Source organism: Fistularia commersonii, chromosome 15 (assembly GCF_037954325.1).
Source record: "Fistularia commersonii isolate RoL2024-O1a breed Wild chromosome 15, RoL_Fcom_v1.0, whole genome shotgun sequence".
Taxonomy (NCBI): domain Eukaryota; kingdom Metazoa; phylum Chordata; class Actinopteri; order Syngnathiformes; family Fistulariidae; genus Fistularia; species Fistularia commersonii.
Genome location: NC_141298.1, coordinates 4741056 through 4760469, shown reverse-complemented (window position 1 = coordinate 4760469; position 19414 = coordinate 4741056). Strand labels below are relative to the sequence as shown.

The 19414-nt window shown below is 37.9% G+C and overlaps 1 protein-coding gene across 1 annotated transcript; it reads left to right on the top strand.

Annotated features, from left to right (window-relative positions):
• Positions 1–1698: 1698 nt before the first annotated feature.
• ak7b (adenylate kinase 7b) lies at positions 1699–13688 on the top strand. The gene is made up of 17 exons (XM_086160304.1): positions 1699–2086; positions 2725–2833; positions 3808–3902; positions 4089–4199; positions 4282–4365; positions 4775–4863; positions 5174–5264; positions 5453–5530; positions 6836–6985; positions 7121–7249; positions 7823–7928; positions 8419–8547; positions 9922–9987; positions 10126–10323; positions 11063–11283; positions 11819–11977; positions 12053–13688. The coding sequence occupies exons 1-17, from the start codon at positions 2072–2074 to the stop codon at positions 12089–12091; spliced, it is 1869 nt and encodes a 622-aa protein (XP_086016430.1). The 5' UTR covers positions 1699–2071; the 3' UTR covers positions 12092–13688.
• The last annotated feature ends 5726 nt before the right edge of the window (positions 13689–19414 follow it).

Genomic DNA, 19414 nt, shown 5'->3' with positions numbered 1-19414 from the left:
CAAACTTCCAACCTCCTGGTTAGAGGGACGCCCACACTGCAATATAAATATACACACATATACAATTGGGAGAGCAAGTATTTGATACACTGCTGGTTTTTCAGTGTTTCCCACTTGTGAAACATGTAGAGGTCTGTAATTTTTATCATAAGCAATCTTCAACTGTGAGTGACAACCTAAAACAAAAATCCAGAAAATCACATTGTACGATTTGCTTTTTATTGCATGACATAAGTATTTGATCACCTACCAACCAGTTAGAATTGCAGCTCTCGCAGACCATTTACTTTTTCTTTAGGAAGCCCTCCTGTTCTCCACTCATTACCTGTATTAACTGCACCAGTTTGAACTCTTAACCTGTATAAAAGACACCTGTCCACACACTCACCAAACAAACCCCAACCTCTCCACAATGGCCAAGACCAGACAGCTGGATAAGGACATCAGGGATAAACTTGTAGACCTGTACAAGGCTGGGATGGGCTAAAGGACAAGAGGCAAGCAGTTTGGTGAGAAGGCAACAATTGTTGGCACAATTATTAGAAAATGGAAGAAGTTCAAGATGATGGTCTCGAGGTTCAACGACCCAGTGGACCTTCCTCTCCAGCTCGGGTAAATAGACCTTACCAGGGAGGCTGAGAGGGTTGATCCCCCTGTAGTTGGAGCACAACCTCCAATCCCCCTTTTTAAGTGCCGCTGCCAGTCCAGTGGCACGGTCCCCGACGTCCGCACAGTGCTTCAGAAGTGTGTCATCCAGGACAGCCCTACAACATCCAGAGCCTCAGGGCGGACCTTATCCATCTCCCAAAGCCCTGCTACTGAAGAGCTTAGGAAATAGGTGTGACCCCTGGCTCTGCTTCCTCATTGGAAGCCCCAATCTACAATGTCTCAAGTTGAGGTCAGCATCACCTTGCTCCTAGTGTACACAGTGTTGACAGAGCACAGCCCCACCCTCCTGAGCCACCAAATGGTGGACCAGAATCTCCTTGAAGCCCACTGGAAGTTGTTGTCCGTGATCTCCCTGAACTTGAGTTTTTGCCTGGGCGACCACCAAAGCCCCATGTCGCTTGGCCTGCTGGTACTTGTCAGCATTCCTTCAAACCCCCACAGACCAGAAAGACCTGACAAGACTCCTTCAGTTTGACGGCATACCAGGTGATGATCAGTTGACAGCTTTGCCCCTCTCTTCACCTGAGAGTCCAGGATACACAAGTCCAACAGCATGACCACAAGGTCCATCAAAAAGCTGCGGCCTAAGGTGTATTTGCGCCAAGTGCACATATGGACACCTTTCTGCCTGACCATGCTCTCGTCCACTGAGTTGACCATGCAGGCGCTGAGTCGGGGAGCAAAACATATGCCCACACGTGCCCGGCACCGCTCACCTGGGAAAAAAAGAATAAAAAAGAGTCTGACTCTATTTAGTTGGAATCTCTCAGCCTTGCACACCAGATTAGGCCCCTTTCCCGTCAGAGAGGTGACATTTCCTGTCCCTAGAGCGGAAGGTAGGACATTGAGCCCTATGTGTGAAAGAGTAAACATGATTGCTAACATCTTGAATCATAGTCACAATAATAATGGAAATACTCATATAATACTCCCACTTATATCCACCTTGCAGAATTTGCACCCTGGTTTGCAAAAAGTATAAGCCCCCATTTGTGCTTATATTAGAGTAATGCTCACCCAATTATTTCAACTCCTAATGTATTGCAATGAGTGATTACCTTAATTGTAGATTACAGCAAGTTACAAACATTGAGATGTCAGTATTCTGATTTTCAGTCCCTGCCTGCCGTTGCTACTGTTTTATTGTATTGTGTTATATCTCATTCCACGCCATCTTAACAAGCATTTAAAATGTACACTTTGGATGCATCTGTCAGCAGCTCCTGTTAACTGACATTTATTTTTCCAGTTTTTGTCGGAGTGTGTGTTTGAAGGACCCGAGGCTTCTGATGGCGAGAGGGACAATGGAAACAATGAAGAAAAATCAAACCACTGCGCCATTCCCCTTTTTTATGTTGTTGGCACTTGTTCTATTGGGTCGGAGAAAGATGATGCCCATGTGATGGAAAAATACTTTGTAAGTGCTTAATGGAGATAGTAGGGGCCAGTTTAGAGTTAAAAAAATTGAAATTAATGAATACATCAACAAATAATAATAATAATAATTATAATGATTATTAGGAGAAGAAGAAGATCAGTATTTGGAAAGTTTTCTTTGTTTCTCCCACTTTCCGATAGTCATATATAAATCAGTGCTTGAAAACTCACAAGATTGAAGTTATATCAAACAGTCATGTAGGCTAAATTGACTCAAATGTTATGTTTCTTTGGGATCAAACAATGAGATTGAAAAAGAACTTAAAAAATGGTCTGTATCAATACAGTCTACAAATTGAAAGTATATATGACCACGCTCTAATAGTGTTAGCGTAGTGTCACAAATGACTGTAGATATCAGAAATATTTATGTTAAAGAAATACAAAAAACACATTTATTTTCTTAAAAAGCGTAACTAAAATTATGAAACAGAATGAAAGTAGTAGCAAAGACTGATTAATTTTTGTAGTTTTAAAGTTATTTAAGAATAAGTGAGAGGACGTTATTTAACATTTTTGTTCGGGAGATATAGGAGAACAATGTAATACATTGAGAAAACTAAATATTTTTTTCTTATTTCTATTCATTTTTTCCTTTTCTCTTTATTAATTCACAAGCAACTGGGCAGGGATGAGCTTCTATCAAAACTGATGGACTGCGATGTTATAATCTACAACATTACCCAGCATCTGGATCAAATAGAAGAGGCGTCTTGGGCTATTTTAGGTAAGAATGATAACCTTATGGAAGGTTATTATATCTTCCTACCTTGGGGAACTGCTTTATAAAACAGGAAAAATTCAATTCAAGCAGTATACTTATGAATTTTTATGGTTCCATTTTTTTTATCTCGTACGTGTTGACTGTGTTGACCGTAGTGTTGGGTCAAATCAACTTTTCCAGTAAATTCAGGCCTCTCTGAACTTTCCAGTTATATATATAATGTCACTGGCATGTTCTGGGTGGACCAGAGGTCCTCCAACTGATTGGATGTGCTGGAAACATCTGTAGTAAGAGATGTCTCTTTGAGATATCAAGAAGGTATCCTTACCAATTCCCTAAGCATTTTGACTAGGGAACTAGTTGCACCATTCCAAGCTTCACCTTGCAATCCTTACATTTATCTTTAACGTCAGGGAAGTCACCCTGTTATGTTACAAGCTGCATCTCATTACCATTGGTGAGAGCTGGAAAACAGCATTGCTTTTTGGTTTAGCTTTGAGGGTGAAGAGCTGAAGAAGGGGGTTCCATGGCACTGACACTGAAAATGGAGACCAAGGCCCCATTTAGATATGTGCCCATAAACTATTAAAATGTCAGTCTCTGTCCTCATATTCCACATGCTATTGGGAAAATAAGACAGTAAAAACAATCCCACATTGTCCAGAACCCTTAGCTTTTCAGGTAAATATAATCAGCATTGTTTTTTTCCACGAGGAAGAAAATCAATGAAATTTTGACCCAAATTTGGTTGAGTATATGAAATAATTCCAAGAGCACAAAATTGAATTGCCCTGTATAGTTTGCTGATCTTGTGTTGGAAATAATTGCTAATATTATGTTTGCAGCGCTGCTAGTGTATCTTTTTATTCAGAAAATCTTAGAAAAAGTTAAAATACGACAACTATTCAGTCTTATCAGAATGATAAAAGTATGAAAGACTCAATAATGTGGTGACCTTTCCTGTGTCCTACTTGTAGCCCTTTACAGCAAAATGGACAATTTTTCTGGGCCAAAGATGTTCATTCTCATCTCTACAGTCATGACCTGGGCATGCACCAAGCCACAGACTCATGTAAGTGTGGATAAATCCACTTAATTGCACCTACAATTGTTATTTAAACGTGTAATTTCTATCTGCATCATGATTATTGAATCTTGGCTGGCGTATTCGAGACAGGTAGTAGATGTTCAATTTTGAGGTCAATTATCAGTAAATTTATTAAGAGTCTTGCAGATGATGAATTACATACTGCCATAGGAGGACCTTGAACTACCCTTCATTGATGAGGATTTTCGGACAAGAAAAGCTCATCCAAACTTCCAACAACATTCTGACCTAGAGAAGAGGGTGGCCAAACTAGGCAGACTGGTAAGTTTCCAGTACATTTAAAAAGTTGCTACGTCACGTGGTCTTGATGTTCTTACAACCTGACTATAGCTGTTGCCTACAGAACAGAAAATTGTTCTCCACATATGTTGTGGCCTCAGGACTACAGTATGGAATGGAGGAGCAGGTTTTCCATCCCATCTTCAAGGTTAGAGCCCACAAGTACTGCGCACTATTGCATCTCAAACGTATAAAAGCCCCAACAGTTAGGGATTTCCTAGTGTGTTAAGTAATGAGCTCTTTTTTTGTCAAGTAAATTTGTTATTAATAGAATAATACGTACTTTTCGCATTTAAAAACATTGAAAGTGAATTTCACTACTTTTAACCCAAATAATGCTAATTTTATTCTTCTGTACATTGTTCTGTACATTTGATACATTTATGCCAAAACATACAAAAATATCTTTAAAGCTGTTCAAAATCTGTATTTATCAAAATATGTCTGGTTAGAGACAACCGTGACCAACCAAAACATGATCTTCAAGAAGTGTCTATTTACTTTTAGAATGGATTTTTTTTATTTGTGTGCTAATTAACGTCATTCCCAATTATCAGATGTCATGGCTTGGGCAAGAAAAAGAAATACCCGTTTTTGGAGAGGGCACTAACATGGTCCCGACCATTCACGTCAATGACCTTGCAAGGTGAGGACATACAAATAAATGGCGCAGTTTTTTTACAGATCACCACTGTGTCAATGAAAACCAAAAATTATAATGACCATAGAATAATGCCAAGAATGATTTATGAGTGAATGACACTCAGCAGGTAGAGCAAGCTGCTCATAAAAATGTATATCCGGCCTGGCAATTCTTTTCTGGTTCCTCCTGACACCTGTGACTGAAGTGTGCTTGTAATATTTGCGAACGGTTGAATGAAATCTGACATTGTTTCAACATTTTTTTATGGTAGAAAATATCAGTATTCAGTCCACCAATTGTTTTTTTTTTTCAGTTTGGTTCAGAACATTATCAAACATCATCCTAAGCCGCAGTACCTGCTGGCTGTGGACGCTTCCAAAAATACCATGGAGGACATTGTGAAGGTTGTTCCTGGCAATTCATACTTATCTCATTAGAATTAACCCCACATCAAAGTTCCCAGTTGACTGACTAAATATGCAACTTCTTTTAAGGAATCAAGGAATATCTTTGGTTTATTGTTTTTACAAATATGTATGAATATGATTTAATAATAGAGTCACTATGGTGTTTGTGAATGAATTTCCACCAGGCAGTTGCCTCTGCCCTCGGAACTGGGAAGATCCAGAAGAGACCAGCTGAAGAAGCCTTCCTTCTACAGGACATGAGTGTATGTTTTTGAGAAACATTCCTCCACTATTCTTGTCAAAATGGAATATTTCTTGTTGTGGCAATTGAACTTGATTTTCTTCAATTGAGGGCACTTCACCACTCATCCAAGAGCCTTCTACGGTTCAAATGGCCTGTGGGGAGTTTCCAAATATAATTGCTAGGGTTGGGGGTCCAGGTTACGACGGCTTGTTATGCAAATGGTAGAGTTGATCAGCAGAAACTACGTCAAAGGGGGTAGTTTTTCTAACGGGCTGTCATGAGACGGCAACAAAGATATGACTTTTGGGGATTTGCCGGGATTTGAATCTGAAAAGGACTTCTCCGAAAAAGGAGTGGAACCTGTTGGACGACATGGACTGGGACTCAGATGGAAGGCAGAAGGAACTGGTTCTGGTGATGGATCCTTCTGGGTTGTTTGAAGGGTATACCCTTGTCAGTGCATGCTTATCCATCTTGGTATTGATCCCAGTATGGCCCTGTATTCTCTATTCACAGATGTTTTTTCAGTTTTGACTAACATGGCTTCTTTGACTCCTTTCTACAACCATCTGTCTTCTCTGGCCATAATGCAAATATTGGTAACTTGACCCTTACCCTTCAGGTGTAGGGGAACAGTCAAGTCCTGTCCCGAAGTGGTGGCTCTACTGTGTTAGGTCATATGTTTGTATATAGATTGTTTAGTCTCTCCAGTATAGACATCATCACAATCCTCAGTGCAGGTGACAGCATACACCGCAGTTTCAATCGTATGCCTGGGTGTTTTGTCCTTCGGGTGCCCCAATCTGCCCCAGGGTGTTGTGGGGTTTGAAATGAAAATCAAGTCAATTTGTCCCGACAAGAAGATTTTGACAAGTATTCACAATGACCTGGCTGGCTGAGAACCTCCGCCGACATTCCTCTGTTATTATTTGATGAAACTGTAAATAGAAAAACAAAACTTAGCTAACACAATAAACCACTGAAAGGACAGAGGTTTAACAGTTGTAAGATTTATTATTCATGTTTAATTGTTTAGTTTTTGTTGTCAGAGGTATTATTTGCACAGGGCTGTGTTGCTATGGCTGTTAGATTACACAACAGGATTTTTCAATTTTTTTTTATTTTTTTTTTATATTTTGTTTTATAAAAAAAAAAAAACATTATTATAATTGTTGTTAGTCTTTCTTTTCACTTATTGTTTTCTCCCCTTTTTTCTGCTCAAAAATAATACCTTCAGGCATGGCTTACATTTCTACTACTTATCTCAAAATTAATTCAAAACATAAAACATATTTCTCAGATCTGGATTTTTGTCTCATTGTAGGTTCTGGAAATTGATTCCATGCAAATCAACCTTAATATGGAGGCTGTCTATCTCAGGAAACTCTTTTCCATCCAGTGGGCGTATGAGTTTGGTCTAGCGGAGAACATAGAGCAGGTGGTGGAGGAGTATAAACAGAGCCGGGGGCTGTTGGTAGGTAATGAACAGGAAGTTGAAACACGGCCATTTGACATCTAATTGTTCTTGGCATAACAGTAGCTACTAAAATGACTGCAACTGACTTTAAAGTGAGTCACCAAGATAACAAATACAGTGTCTATTCTGCAGCCCATCCGAGTCTGTGTTCTGGGTCCTCCTGCTGTTGGGAAGAGTACATTGTCCAAACAGTTGTGTAAACACTACAAGCTCCATCATGTCAAAGTGAAGGGGACCATTTCTGAAACCATCTCTTGTCTGGTGAGTCTTTGTGCACTTTCACTATATATAGTATGATAATAATAATTTACTTGCCTCCATTTTCACTATTGATCTATTTATTGACCCTTTTATTTAATTTTACACAATTAAATGATTGTTCAACAATCAAAAAGGGTGCAGTTCTTTGTAAACATAGTATATTGTATATTAAAGGCATTAACGTTTTTTATTCCTATTTAGACAAGAAAAGGGTTAATTTTGCTTTTTTTAAAATATTTTAACATCATGCAAAAATTCAGGCAAAAATGTAAAAATGCTCTAAGCTATACATACATACATATATATATATATATATATATATATGCATTTGTTGCCATTTCAATTGGCATAAAAAAAAATTATAAACAGGATCTTTGTCAACTAAATCAAAAGTGTCGCATCTGGGTCACTTTTGTCCAAGTGGGAGTAAAGGGATCAAATGTAAATGCAATATGTGAAGCATTACAAGCTTGCAAAGCTTGTGGATTCCACTTTGGATGCTTGACCGTTTAAGGTTGAATTCACTGATTGTTTTTAAAACAGTGCTTGTCTATTTTGTAACCCTATCTTTAGGAGGATCTTGTCAAATATCCCTGGCAAAATGGGGAAGGTGAGGGTAGTCTAGCAGAAGCCCAGGAGCTGCTGACAAGCCTGAAGGAGACGATGGAGCAGAACCAAGGTACAGTACGTCACAAACCCGGTACACTTTTAAGAAGGAACCACTGGTAATGAGAGTTATGGCTAAAGCCAATACAACTGTTAAGTAAACGTACCTATTATAGAAACAATACTCGAGGACTTGCAGTGATTTCTATCCAAACTTCATCCATTCTGGACAGAAGAAATGTTCAATACAGATGAAATAACCAAACCAGACTTGGATTTTAATTGTTGCGTGAAGCAGTGACTTCATTTCAAGGGTTCTCATGAAAGATGTCAAATGATATTTGATTGAGTGTATAAGATTTCCTAAACTGAGTTAAGATCAAATGAATATATTTCTGCTGTTCGGGCAGGCTCCTGTAATGCAGAATTTGGTTAAAAAAATTTAAAAAAAGCCTGTGCTAAGCCCCTAATGTCTTAACTTGAGAATTTCAAGGACATTAGGTTTCCTCATAAATCACCTAAAATGATTAAATGTCTACCCCCCTTCTCCCTCTGTCCCTAAGGGCTTTTGGATGACCATCTGCTGGTAAAGGTGATAAGGGATAAGCTAATGTCTAATCCCTGTAAAAACCAGGGTTTTGTCCTGGATGGCTTTCCCAAGACCTTTGAACAGGCTAAGGAGCTTTTCCGTGGTAAGATACAGGCTGCTCTGCAGAAAGTACCTAAATACATAGACATAGCTCAGATGTACCAACGGGAAAGATCCTGCTTAAAGTGTTACATAGGTGTAAGCTTTAAAAAAGAGCAAGCATGGCAGGACTGGACACCGAGCAACACATGGCTGAAACTTACAATTTGCAGAACACAGAAGATAGAATGGGAAATTATGCTTCTTCTACAAATAGGTTTTATGGGAAAATAGGATCTTGAGTAAAGTGACCATAATTTGATTTCCAAAAGGGAGGTCCCTTGGCTCCATATTCAAGATACTTAAATGATACCTGAAGTTTACACAAAGACGAACAAATGAATGTCTCTCTCTTTATTACCAAAGATACAAATTAAGATTCTTAAAGGTTATTCAGTGTAATTATTATAAAAGATATATCTATTTTTATACCAGTCTCCATCAAGTTCCAAAGTGTAATTAAAAAAGAAATAAAATGAAAACATCTTGAATTAAATAATGACATACCTAATATAATGAAGTCTTCCTGCAAAGCCATAACAAAAAACATATTAAATCAAGTTTTAAATACTTCCCCTTTTGTATCTGTGGTGGTCCTCAGTCATCCGGGTCATGGTGAATTCTTGTCGAAATCTTCTTGTCTTGGCAACTGAACTTGAATTTCTTCACTAGAAGATGTTTCACCCCTCACCCGAGAGGATTCATCTCGTTTGAAGACAGCAATGTCCGTATTCTGGCCAGAGAACACAGATGGTTTGAGAGAGGAGTCAAAGAAGCCATCTTTGTCAAAACAGACAAAACATCTCTGAACAGAGGAGGGGGCCTCAGTCAGAAGTTTCTGCAGATCAACTCTTCGACTTACATAACAAGCCACCATAATCTAGATCCACCCAAAAACCTGGCAGTTATATTTGGAAACTCCCCATTGGTCATTAGAGCTAAAGATGCCACTCGGATGAGGGGTGAAACATCTTCAATAAATAATAATAATAATAATACATAAGATTTGTATAGCGCTTTTCATGGTACTCAAAGACGCTTTACAAGTGAAAGGCAGAAGACACAATTGAAGAAATTCAAGTCTAGTTGCCAAGACAAGAAGATTTCGACAAGAATTACCCTTTTGTATCAAAAAATCCTTTTAATATCAAGGATATATTTCTTCAGTTCTCTTATCATCCTTTTTTTTTCTTCCTTCTCTTTGTCTGCCCATTCATACATTGTGACATTGTTGATCTGACCCAGCAGTTTTTGGTTTGTTCAGCAAAGCCTTTGAAATTGTATCGCATAGTCTAGTCTATTATTCTCAATGGTCCTGTGAAAAACAATAAAATCTGATATTTTAACCAAATCATATATTTATTTCCTTTCTTTGTAGCCGAGGAACATGAATCAGAAGATGGCACATGGCAAATTTCCGAATTCAACAAGAACATTCTTCCAGGTTTTGCAAGCTACTGCCCTGCCGTGTCACATTGAGTCCCTCACGAGGGAGACACAGTAGAAAAATGAATATATGATAATATTCGTATTGTATTCCTGTGTCTGAGATTGTGTTTAAGAGTGGCTTTGTATGTTACAGAATTTCTGTTGTGCCTCGATGCGTCAGATGCACTTCTGATGGATCGTGTGATAAACCTGTCCGAGGCGCTGGTACAGAAACACAACTATGAGCTGGAACATTTTCTTCTGCGGCTGGCCAGACACAGAGAGATGGATATGGAAGACGAAAGGGTGCTAAGCTACTTCGATGAGCTGGACATCAGGCGTCTCTCCTTTGGTAATGCACCAAGCGCTGGTACTCTCTTTTTGTGGGAATGTTTTGGAAAAGTGAACACTGATTTGCTGGTTGTGCTGGGGTCTGGGGGCATTCTATCTTTTTAAATGAGGTAATATGATTATGTGGGGTTTAGGGCCAGTTACATTAACTAAAAATCTCTGTTTTTGTCTGTATAAGCAAATAAACGGATAAATAAATAGGATTCAATTAATCTGCATCTCTATTATTCGTGGTTAATTCCTAAACCCATTTAAAATTAAGGCAAACTCAGGTGCGTTTAGAGGTTTTTGAAAGGAGTGGAAAGACTTCAGTTTCCTGTTTATTAGAGAATGCGCATTAAAATATTACGTAATAAAAGCAAATAATAACAAAATGTGAAGGATTAAAGCACTGAAAATCTGGAAAGTTGATTTGAAACAAGATATTTGTCTCAATGAATGATCTGTCAAAGATATATAAATGAATACTCTTACAACAAATTGAAAAAGCTTTTGAGACATTTGACAATTACTAGAGCTTCACTATAGAACTTAATTGCTGAAAATCTTGTTGATTTGATTTTTTCATTTCACATTTTCTCAAGTATTTAACAAGGAAATTAGATGAAATGTGATCATCTTTATCTAAACTCAACACATCGTAGTCCAAATACCAAATACCCATACATCTGTGTATAAACAAACAAATAAATAAAAACACAAAGTAGATTTATTACCTGATATTACTTAATTATCTTCAGAGATCACGAGCAGCAACGAGGCCGACTGCCTGTCACTGATGAAGAAGATCACTGAGGTGATGGGTCCACCAAGAAACTATGGCCCCAGCAGCCAGGAGGTGCTTGCAGAGGAGAGGATCAAGGCTGAGGAGGCGTTGAGGAGGGAGACACTGGAGAGAGAGGAGGAGGAGAGGAGAAACGTGGAGGAAGCCCAGCAGAGGGCTCTTCGATGGGAGGAGTGGGTAGGTTGTGTGTGGAGATCGATCTGAAATGCCACTGCGTATTAATAATGGAAAAATAGTCTGTTAAGTCAACTAGACATTATAGAAGATATTCGGGTGTCCCTTTATTTTTAATCATATGGGTCTTTCACCCACCACACCAAATAAAGACACAATTCATAAAGAAATTAAAATAATTGTGTGTGTGTGTGTACGTTTGTGTGTCTCTGTCCATTAAAAAAAAAAAAAAAAAAACCCTCACTAACCCAAGCTTACTGTTCTGTATATTTCCTGTGCATCGTGTATTTGCAAGTGTATTTGCAGTCCCTATGTCCTCTACTGTAAGTCGCTACAGTAGATAAAAGCGTCTGCCAAATGCAATGTAATGTAATGTAATGTAAAATAAAACTGCAGATTTGAGCCATAATTCAAGGTATAAAATGAAATTTTAATTAGTTTAATATTACTAATCATTTATCATATGAATAATATAGTATGAAAAAATAATAATAGCAGCCTTTAAAATCATTGTATTGGTTTTGATTTATGATTTTAGACCATGGCGTTGGAGGAAGCAAGGGCGCAGGAGGAGAACCAGCTCGAGGACTTGTCAGTTCCGCTGAAGACGTACCTGATGGAGCAGGTTATGCCCACTTTGACTCAGGGCTTGATCGAGTGCTGCTCGTCTCAACCACAGGACCCGGTGGACTTCTTGGTAGGAAAGACTTCTTTGGCTCATCCAGAAGACATTTTCAGTGTATCTAATTGTTTTTCTTTTGTTTCATTTCAGGCAGAGTATCTGATCAAGAACAACCCCTTTCACTATTAAAGTCAGTTATATGTAGTGCTTTTGAACTACATGGAAATGTGTTTTCTTAGCTTTGAGGTATGATTTGGATGAGGCCAAGTGGCTTATTGATGATCTGTGTGTAATGCCGAAGTATACGCAATCACATCACACACACACACACACACACACACACACACACACACACACAGACACACATATACATACACACGGTCATTAGTTAACATTGCCACCCCCGAAATGAATAAAAAACAAAAACAAACACAAAAAAAAAAAAGAAAGTGCATTTGAGGCCCAAAGCTAATTAGTAAGTTAATTTGCATAAATAACTTGGTAAACTCCAAAGTACAAACACTCAGGTTGTGATTACTTTGATTTGGCTTTCCTGTCTCCGGAAGTCATGAAAAAATAAATGAATAAAATAAATGGCATCTAATTTGTATTTCTCTCATGTCTCTACTCACCACTCCAAAGTATACATAATTGGTTGTGATGGAACACCAAATAATTTCATTGCACACACCTCATCAACACATGGGGAAATTAGTTGAGTTTGGAAAAAAAAAGAAAAACATTATGATGCAAGCTCATGTAAGATTATTGAGATACACTACCTCTGAGCTCCAAATACAAACATGACAGTCTCTTCAGAAAAGAAAGATTTTCACCATGTTACAGATTAACTGTTATGGTGAAGCATAAACTTTTGAGGAATTACATGTATGTGAATATGTGTGGCTTGATTTTGTAGTACAAATCATCAACAATGGATCTGAATTAAGTCTCATCAAAACATCTCTAAACATGGGTTCAGAGTTTGTTTTAAGTATTAAGGATTCCATATGAGAAATGTAAATCAAATGACCCTAAGTCAGTGCCGGGGCCTGGAACCTGAAAATATTTAAAAAAAGTGAAATAACAAGCCTGACATTTCTGTTTTTCCTGAAATATTTTTGCCACTAGATGGCAGACATATACCATGTCTTGGCCTACATGGGGAAGTCGCGTCTGTCGCAAAGGTGATTTTAAATGTCACCTTTTTATTCCATGCTCTAAACCATATGTGAGATTTGAGGACCTGTCTGTTCTGTTCCTTTTCATGGTGTTTTTCTTGTATTTTAACCCGAGTCTGTCTGTGTGTTGAGAATGGACATTAGCGGACCCAGTTTAAACATAACTAAAGAGGACATCCAAATAACAGCAGCTGATAAAATGCTAAAGGTGGATGAGCAACACTTGAACTGGTGTGCATTAGGACTAGGTAAAAAAATTATGAATGAGGTTGTAACCGCTTGTAATCTAATTACAATGAGAATTTAAGGAGATGGTTCTGTCTTATAGATTCAGCTTTTCTTTTGCAGAGGGTTTTAGGAGCACTCACAAAAAAATCTTTTATATGTTCACCATTAAGATCTTTCGATACATACATTTAACAAATAAAGAAATTCCTTTATAAAACTCTTGGGATTATTCATATTATTCAGACATATTCATATTCCTTTTTGTTACAGTTTTCGTCTCGATGGATTAATGCAAATGATTTAGTCTTGCAACCTTTGGACTATGCATCAGAATCGTTTATTTCAAGCAAATATAAGAACTGTAAGAGCTACTAAACTGTTACTAAAGCTACTAAAACCAATAAGTTGGTTTTAAATGTATTAATAAACAAAACACGTGATTTCAAGGACAAAGTCAAACGGAACAGCTCAAAAATTGCACAGCAGCAATAACCTCTCACATTTGTCCAAAATAACCAATGAAGCATCACTTGAGGTAAACGTGTACAGGTATGCGCGTACGAGTCTGTGGCAGCATTTGGATTTGCAGATGTGCAGTTTTTAGTCAACAGTATTAAATTGCTTCATTGAAATGTTGCAAGTAAAATCTCTAACGACCTCTTTCTAAAGACCCACACACACAAACACACACACACACACACACACACACACACACACACACACACAACCACAATCACAGACACACCTTTGCAAAAAAAAAAAAAAGAAAAAAAGAGAAAGCCCACTGCTGTCTTTATTGAGAGAACTCCAAGAGGTAAAATGTGTTTTGTTGCTTAGGAACAGTTTGCCTCTTGTCTCAGCAGGGGGTCTCCTTCTGAATATCATTATGCCCCTCGATTGGGAAGGACAACACATTTTTCTTTTCTGCCAATATTTATCTTCGGCTCTACTGGCTCTCTGGAGGCCCACAAAATGTTTCATTGATTAAAGGCGGTGGAGGGGAGCCGCCAGCAGACGCCTAACCTCTTTGAATGTAAATTTATCAAAAGGTGCCATAGCAGGTGTCAAGGCTCGGAGTAGCAGAATTTTCTTTTGGTGGACATTTGAGGATGGGGGAAGAGATGGTTATTGGGATAAAATGTATGGACTGTTTTTAAAATAAAAAAAAACAATACCAAACTGTGATAGGTGGTCATACTGAAAATTTTGAAATATCATTAAACATACACATTTAAGTTTGGGATATTAGAGGTGTAATATTGCACCATAAATGAGTTATGGAAGCACAATAAAAAATGTGATTTGAGTATTTACTCTCTTGAGTATTTACTTTCTGCATTAAAACCTGGTTAACCTAGTGTGCAAGAAAGACATCTTGAGGTTCTATTTAACTTTTTTTGTCATTCAGTCAAATTTGTCTGAATTTGACTGAATGACTAAGAAAATCATCTGACCATGTGTATGAGCATAACTTAACTTATCAAAGAAAAATAGATGGAAAATGAGCTGTGAATGTATACACTTCATTTTGATATTGGAGTCAAAGTTGGGGCAGTAAGGAAAAAAGGAAGTATACTTGATTAACCCTTTGGATGAGATGGCGGGGGAGGGAGTGACGAATCAGGACACCTGTGAGCCGGAGAGCTGAGGGAACAGCCGACAAAGGCAGAAATGTGGGGGCTGACAGAACAAAGAGGGAGAGTGGGAGATGCTAAGAAAGTAAATGCGATCCATTTTCTGCGAGAAAAAAAAAAAGATGCCAAATAAAAGGGAAAAAAAGTTAAGTGAAAGTACAAAATGAATCAAAGAGCTGGCTGGATATGATCAGCTTCTCAGGAGAACTGTGCAGAGCTGTATGTGAGAGTTTTGCTGATTTTTTTTTTTTAAGTAGGCTGGAGTGATTCTCTTTTCCCCTGGACCTCCTTGGAGCAGCATATTCCTAAATGGTTTGATATCCTTGAAAGCCGTTTCTAAACTATTTTCACTCTAAACATTTCTCTCCCCCCTCTGACACACTTGTTCATTGACATAAAAGAGACTGACCTGATCTTGAAAACCCCAGGGGGAACAGGGTGTATAACTGTATTTCCCACATTGAAGTAAGAACCTTTACATGGTGTAACTATTGTACTTTTACACAAAAAATAGAAAAAGAAAATTCGTGTGTTTTTAGCTGAAGTTTCTTCATTATTCAGAGATGTGAGAGAAATGGCAGGAGCCTGAATGACTGAAAATAGTGATTTTCACAGACAATGTTGACACGCGAAAAAAGAGAAACCTGTTATTTTATGTGTGACAGAAAAACATGTATTGTGTACTCAACAAAACAGACAGTGAGATGACCAAACAATCCAAAGCTGTTGCAGTAACAGACCCGTCCTTGGCTGACAACAGGAGAGCAAAAGACTTGCAGTGAGTTTTGTGGCTTTTCAGTGTTGCTGCACATAGCAGTTAAATTTTTGTGTTCACAGCACTGGTCAGAAGCTAATTTAAAAGTTAATTATTAGGCAACTGAAAAGATCCCCCAGGTCAGAAAACATTGAACTCAGGTATCACATTCATAAAGTTGAAAATGTTTGTGAAGTAGTTGTCACATTCCCGGGTATGGCAGCTTGGTTTTATTGAGGAGAAGTTTACTAGCACGGGGAATAAGTCACATTTTTATCCATCTCTCATATTGAGTTGTGTCTCAGAATTGCACCATTGTCAAAGAAGATATTTACCTTCATCAGCCTTTCTACGACTTCATTCTTGAAACGGTATTGATTTAGATCTTGCAGGATTGGTTTTGTCTACAGTCATCATAAAGATGATTTTTTTTTCTTTTTGCTATTTTTATCCTTTGTCACTGCAAGAAATAACTGGTATAATCCACAATGTTTTCATTTAGCGGCTGTCAGGTCAATATTCCACAGAGATGTGTTACCCAGATGCAAAGATCTCATCAACAGGAACCAAAATCTGCATATTCCATATATTGATAAGTGAATGAAAACTTGGAGGTTGAGTTATTGAATGTTGAACTTTCCAATATATGATTCACTTAACAGATGTCCATATCTCCACAACTACCATTTTTTTACTTATTTAATCCCAGCCTTATGCCCCATATTAAATAACTAATTAAAAAACACTCCTCACCAGTGTGATGCCCAAACATATTAGAAGAGAAGGCCAAAATTTCCATATGACAACTACTCAGACAAAACGGGGTGTAAATTATTGTGAGACATTTAAAAGCGGACTCTATGAGATGCGTTGGATTGACATCAGCTGAACTCTAGTCAAACTTTATACATTTAATCCTGGACCAAAAAATGCTTTTCAAAATAGTCTTAATTTTCTATCATTGCAAGCTTCATAATATGTTTTTAACGTTATATCGGTCTTTCTTGGACCACGTTAAATTTTTTTCGGTCAATATCTAGTATGAAATAATAATTTAGATTGAAGACAGTGCAGTCGGCTATTTTAATGATAAACCAAAGAAATTTGAAAGAAATAAAATAATAAAAGGTCATACTGATTCAAAGGAAATTAATATGTTTGCATGGATATCTGGCACGTAACATTTGTTTTAGAGCCCAATTATACCAGTTTTTCCAGATTCAGTCATTGACTTAGACCGAATTCCATTTATCTGAACCTGACTTTTTTGAAGTAGCTTAGTTATTTATTTTGTATCATGAAACCTAAAAATGTTTATAATCACAGAATAATTTAGAATATGTCTCCTTTGAACGCAGGGTCTTTAAGAGAGAAACCCATGGGGATACAACCACAGAACACTACATTTTAAATGTCTATGCAGTGATACTCTGATGATGACAGGGAATGGTTATTGGGTCAAAAAGGAGTGTAACAAACAAAAACAAGCTGGCTGATAATAAAATGCAGCCGCTTGCTTGAAATTGCTATGGTCAAAAGATTGGTACCCTTTAAAGTTCTTGTGTTCTTCACACAACAAAAAATTGACAGAGGTTGACTACAGTGATGGAGTGGGGATGCTCAAACCATCAATAATAATGAGAAATTTTTACCATCTTCATCCCTTATATATCTTTGGAATCTCAGGTTGTATCCATTTTGGTGGCGCTGCAACACTAATGGCATTACTTATATTGCAGTTCATTGTGGTTAATTTTTCACCTACCAAACTAACTGCTAGTGTTGAAGGCTATATCTTTGTCTTATTTCAGCATTTAAGAGGCGATAAAACATGTGCCACAAGGTATGTAAACAGATTCTATAAATCTGAACATAGAATTGCTTGGTGTAACAGGGTTCAAAGTTTTATTGTATCCTTTTATAGTGCCCACTTGTACTCAGTGAATCATGTACAGCATATCATTTAGCTGCTCCAACAGCACTGGCTGGGTCAGGTTTAGTTAAGTACACTATGAGCAAATATGAAATCCCATATCAGCTTGTTTTCATCTTAACATCCTGTAGTGAGAGATGATAAAACTCAGAAATCCCAAATCTATCTTGACTTTCCTCCTGCACACTCCACCTAAATGCCTCCCACCTCTTGTCATATAAAATCTCTTGCTGTGCCCTACATATGTAAAAGGGCAACACTTGTGTGTGCTCAGGCTTGCTGTTCTGTGAATTGACCAGTTTTTTTTTTAGTGTGTGTAAGGGGCCTTTGATTCATACATATGCCATCTTTGGCATCAACAAATTTTTCAGTTTCCCTATTAGAAGTTTTCTGGCACAGAGAAGTCCAATTATCAGCCTCCGATCCGAATTTTTCTCAAATCCAAGTGTGGGTCAAAATGATGCTTCTTTCTAACAGACCACACTGTAACTTCCTGGTTAAGATTTCTCAGACGTACTATTCCTACCTTTTTAAATCATTTTTAGCTTGACAAGGTTTGCCTTGAATTTGTTCTGTATTGCAAGTAAGCTGTAAATGTAAAGTTACTAAATACTCTAGGATCCGAGTGCAGTTTTGAACAGCTCATGTAATAAATCAAAAGCTCCTCACCGGGGCACAAAGACTAATGTGCTGTGTGTGTGGTAGGAGGGGCACCGGAGGAGAAACCGAGAGCACCCAGAGGACGCTGTGAGGGGCAGATCGGCCCCCACAGGGCATGGGCCTCAGGACGGATGGATGAAGGGATTGTGTTGACAAGGGGGAAAGATGAAGAGGCGAAGCAGCCACACATTCAGCGGGGAGGCTCAGAGCAGCAGCCAGAAACTCATCAAACCAGTGGAAACACCTCCAGCCGCCCAGCAGCAGAGCATGTGTGTATGGGGCGGATGCTCATGTTTAGGGGAGCCAGCGGAGTGAGTGTGTGTGTGTGTATATGTGACATGCAAGCTTGGAAAACTGTTTTCTGAGTGATGGATGGCAGGGGATGGAGGGATGCTCCATTCAACCATTGTTCATTAGTAAAGCACACAACTGTCCTGCCTAATTGCTCAGCCATAATGTCAGGCAACGATGAATGATTACAACCAACGCTGACCTATTCCTTCCGTCAGAAAGCCCCCGTCATCCCCTACATTCACAATGGATAGGACATTAAACATGATCTGTTTCATGGATTAAAAAAAAAAAAACACACGCTCTATATACAAAATGTGAACAGATCAATGTTTGTTTATTTCTAAAGTGAACTTGTGGCTCTGCTTAATGCATGGTAAGGAGGTTGACAGAAAATTTACCCTATTTGACCAACGATGTCAAACTTGCCGGGATGTTGGGAGTAACAAAAAACAAATAGCCAAAATATAAATATGACAAAATGTTTGAAATGTCATATCTGTTACAGTTTCCAGAGCAAAAGGTCCCATGAGCCAAATTTCATCTGCTGGTAAGCCCATTTTGACTTTTTTATTTGATTTTTATTTTTTGATCAAATCTACAAGAGAAATTAAGCTGAAATCAAGTAAAAAAAAAAATCTAATTTAAATCTTATTAAAATAATTCAACTGGTCAGTTTCCCAAGAATTCAAAATACATTTTGGAGGTTATATTTAATTCTAAACATTGCTTGTTTTGCAAATGTGAGTTTTTCACAAATCATCTTTGTGTAGCAAATAAATTAGCAAAAAAAAAAAATGAAAGTAAATAAACACCAAGCATTATGTTGTA

What these genes read in the sequence shown, in the direction of transcription:
- ak7b (XM_086160304.1), top strand. An exon ending in TGGCCAAACTAGGCAGACTG is followed by an intron (nt 4,200 to 4,281) that starts GTAAGTTTCCAG and finishes TGTTGCCTACAG; the next exon opens with AACAGAAAATTGTTCTCCAC. An exon ending in CTGAAACCATCTCTTGTCTG is followed by an intron (nt 7,250 to 7,822) that starts GTGAGTCTTTGT and finishes CCCTATCTTTAG; the next exon opens with GAGGATCTTGTCAAATATCC.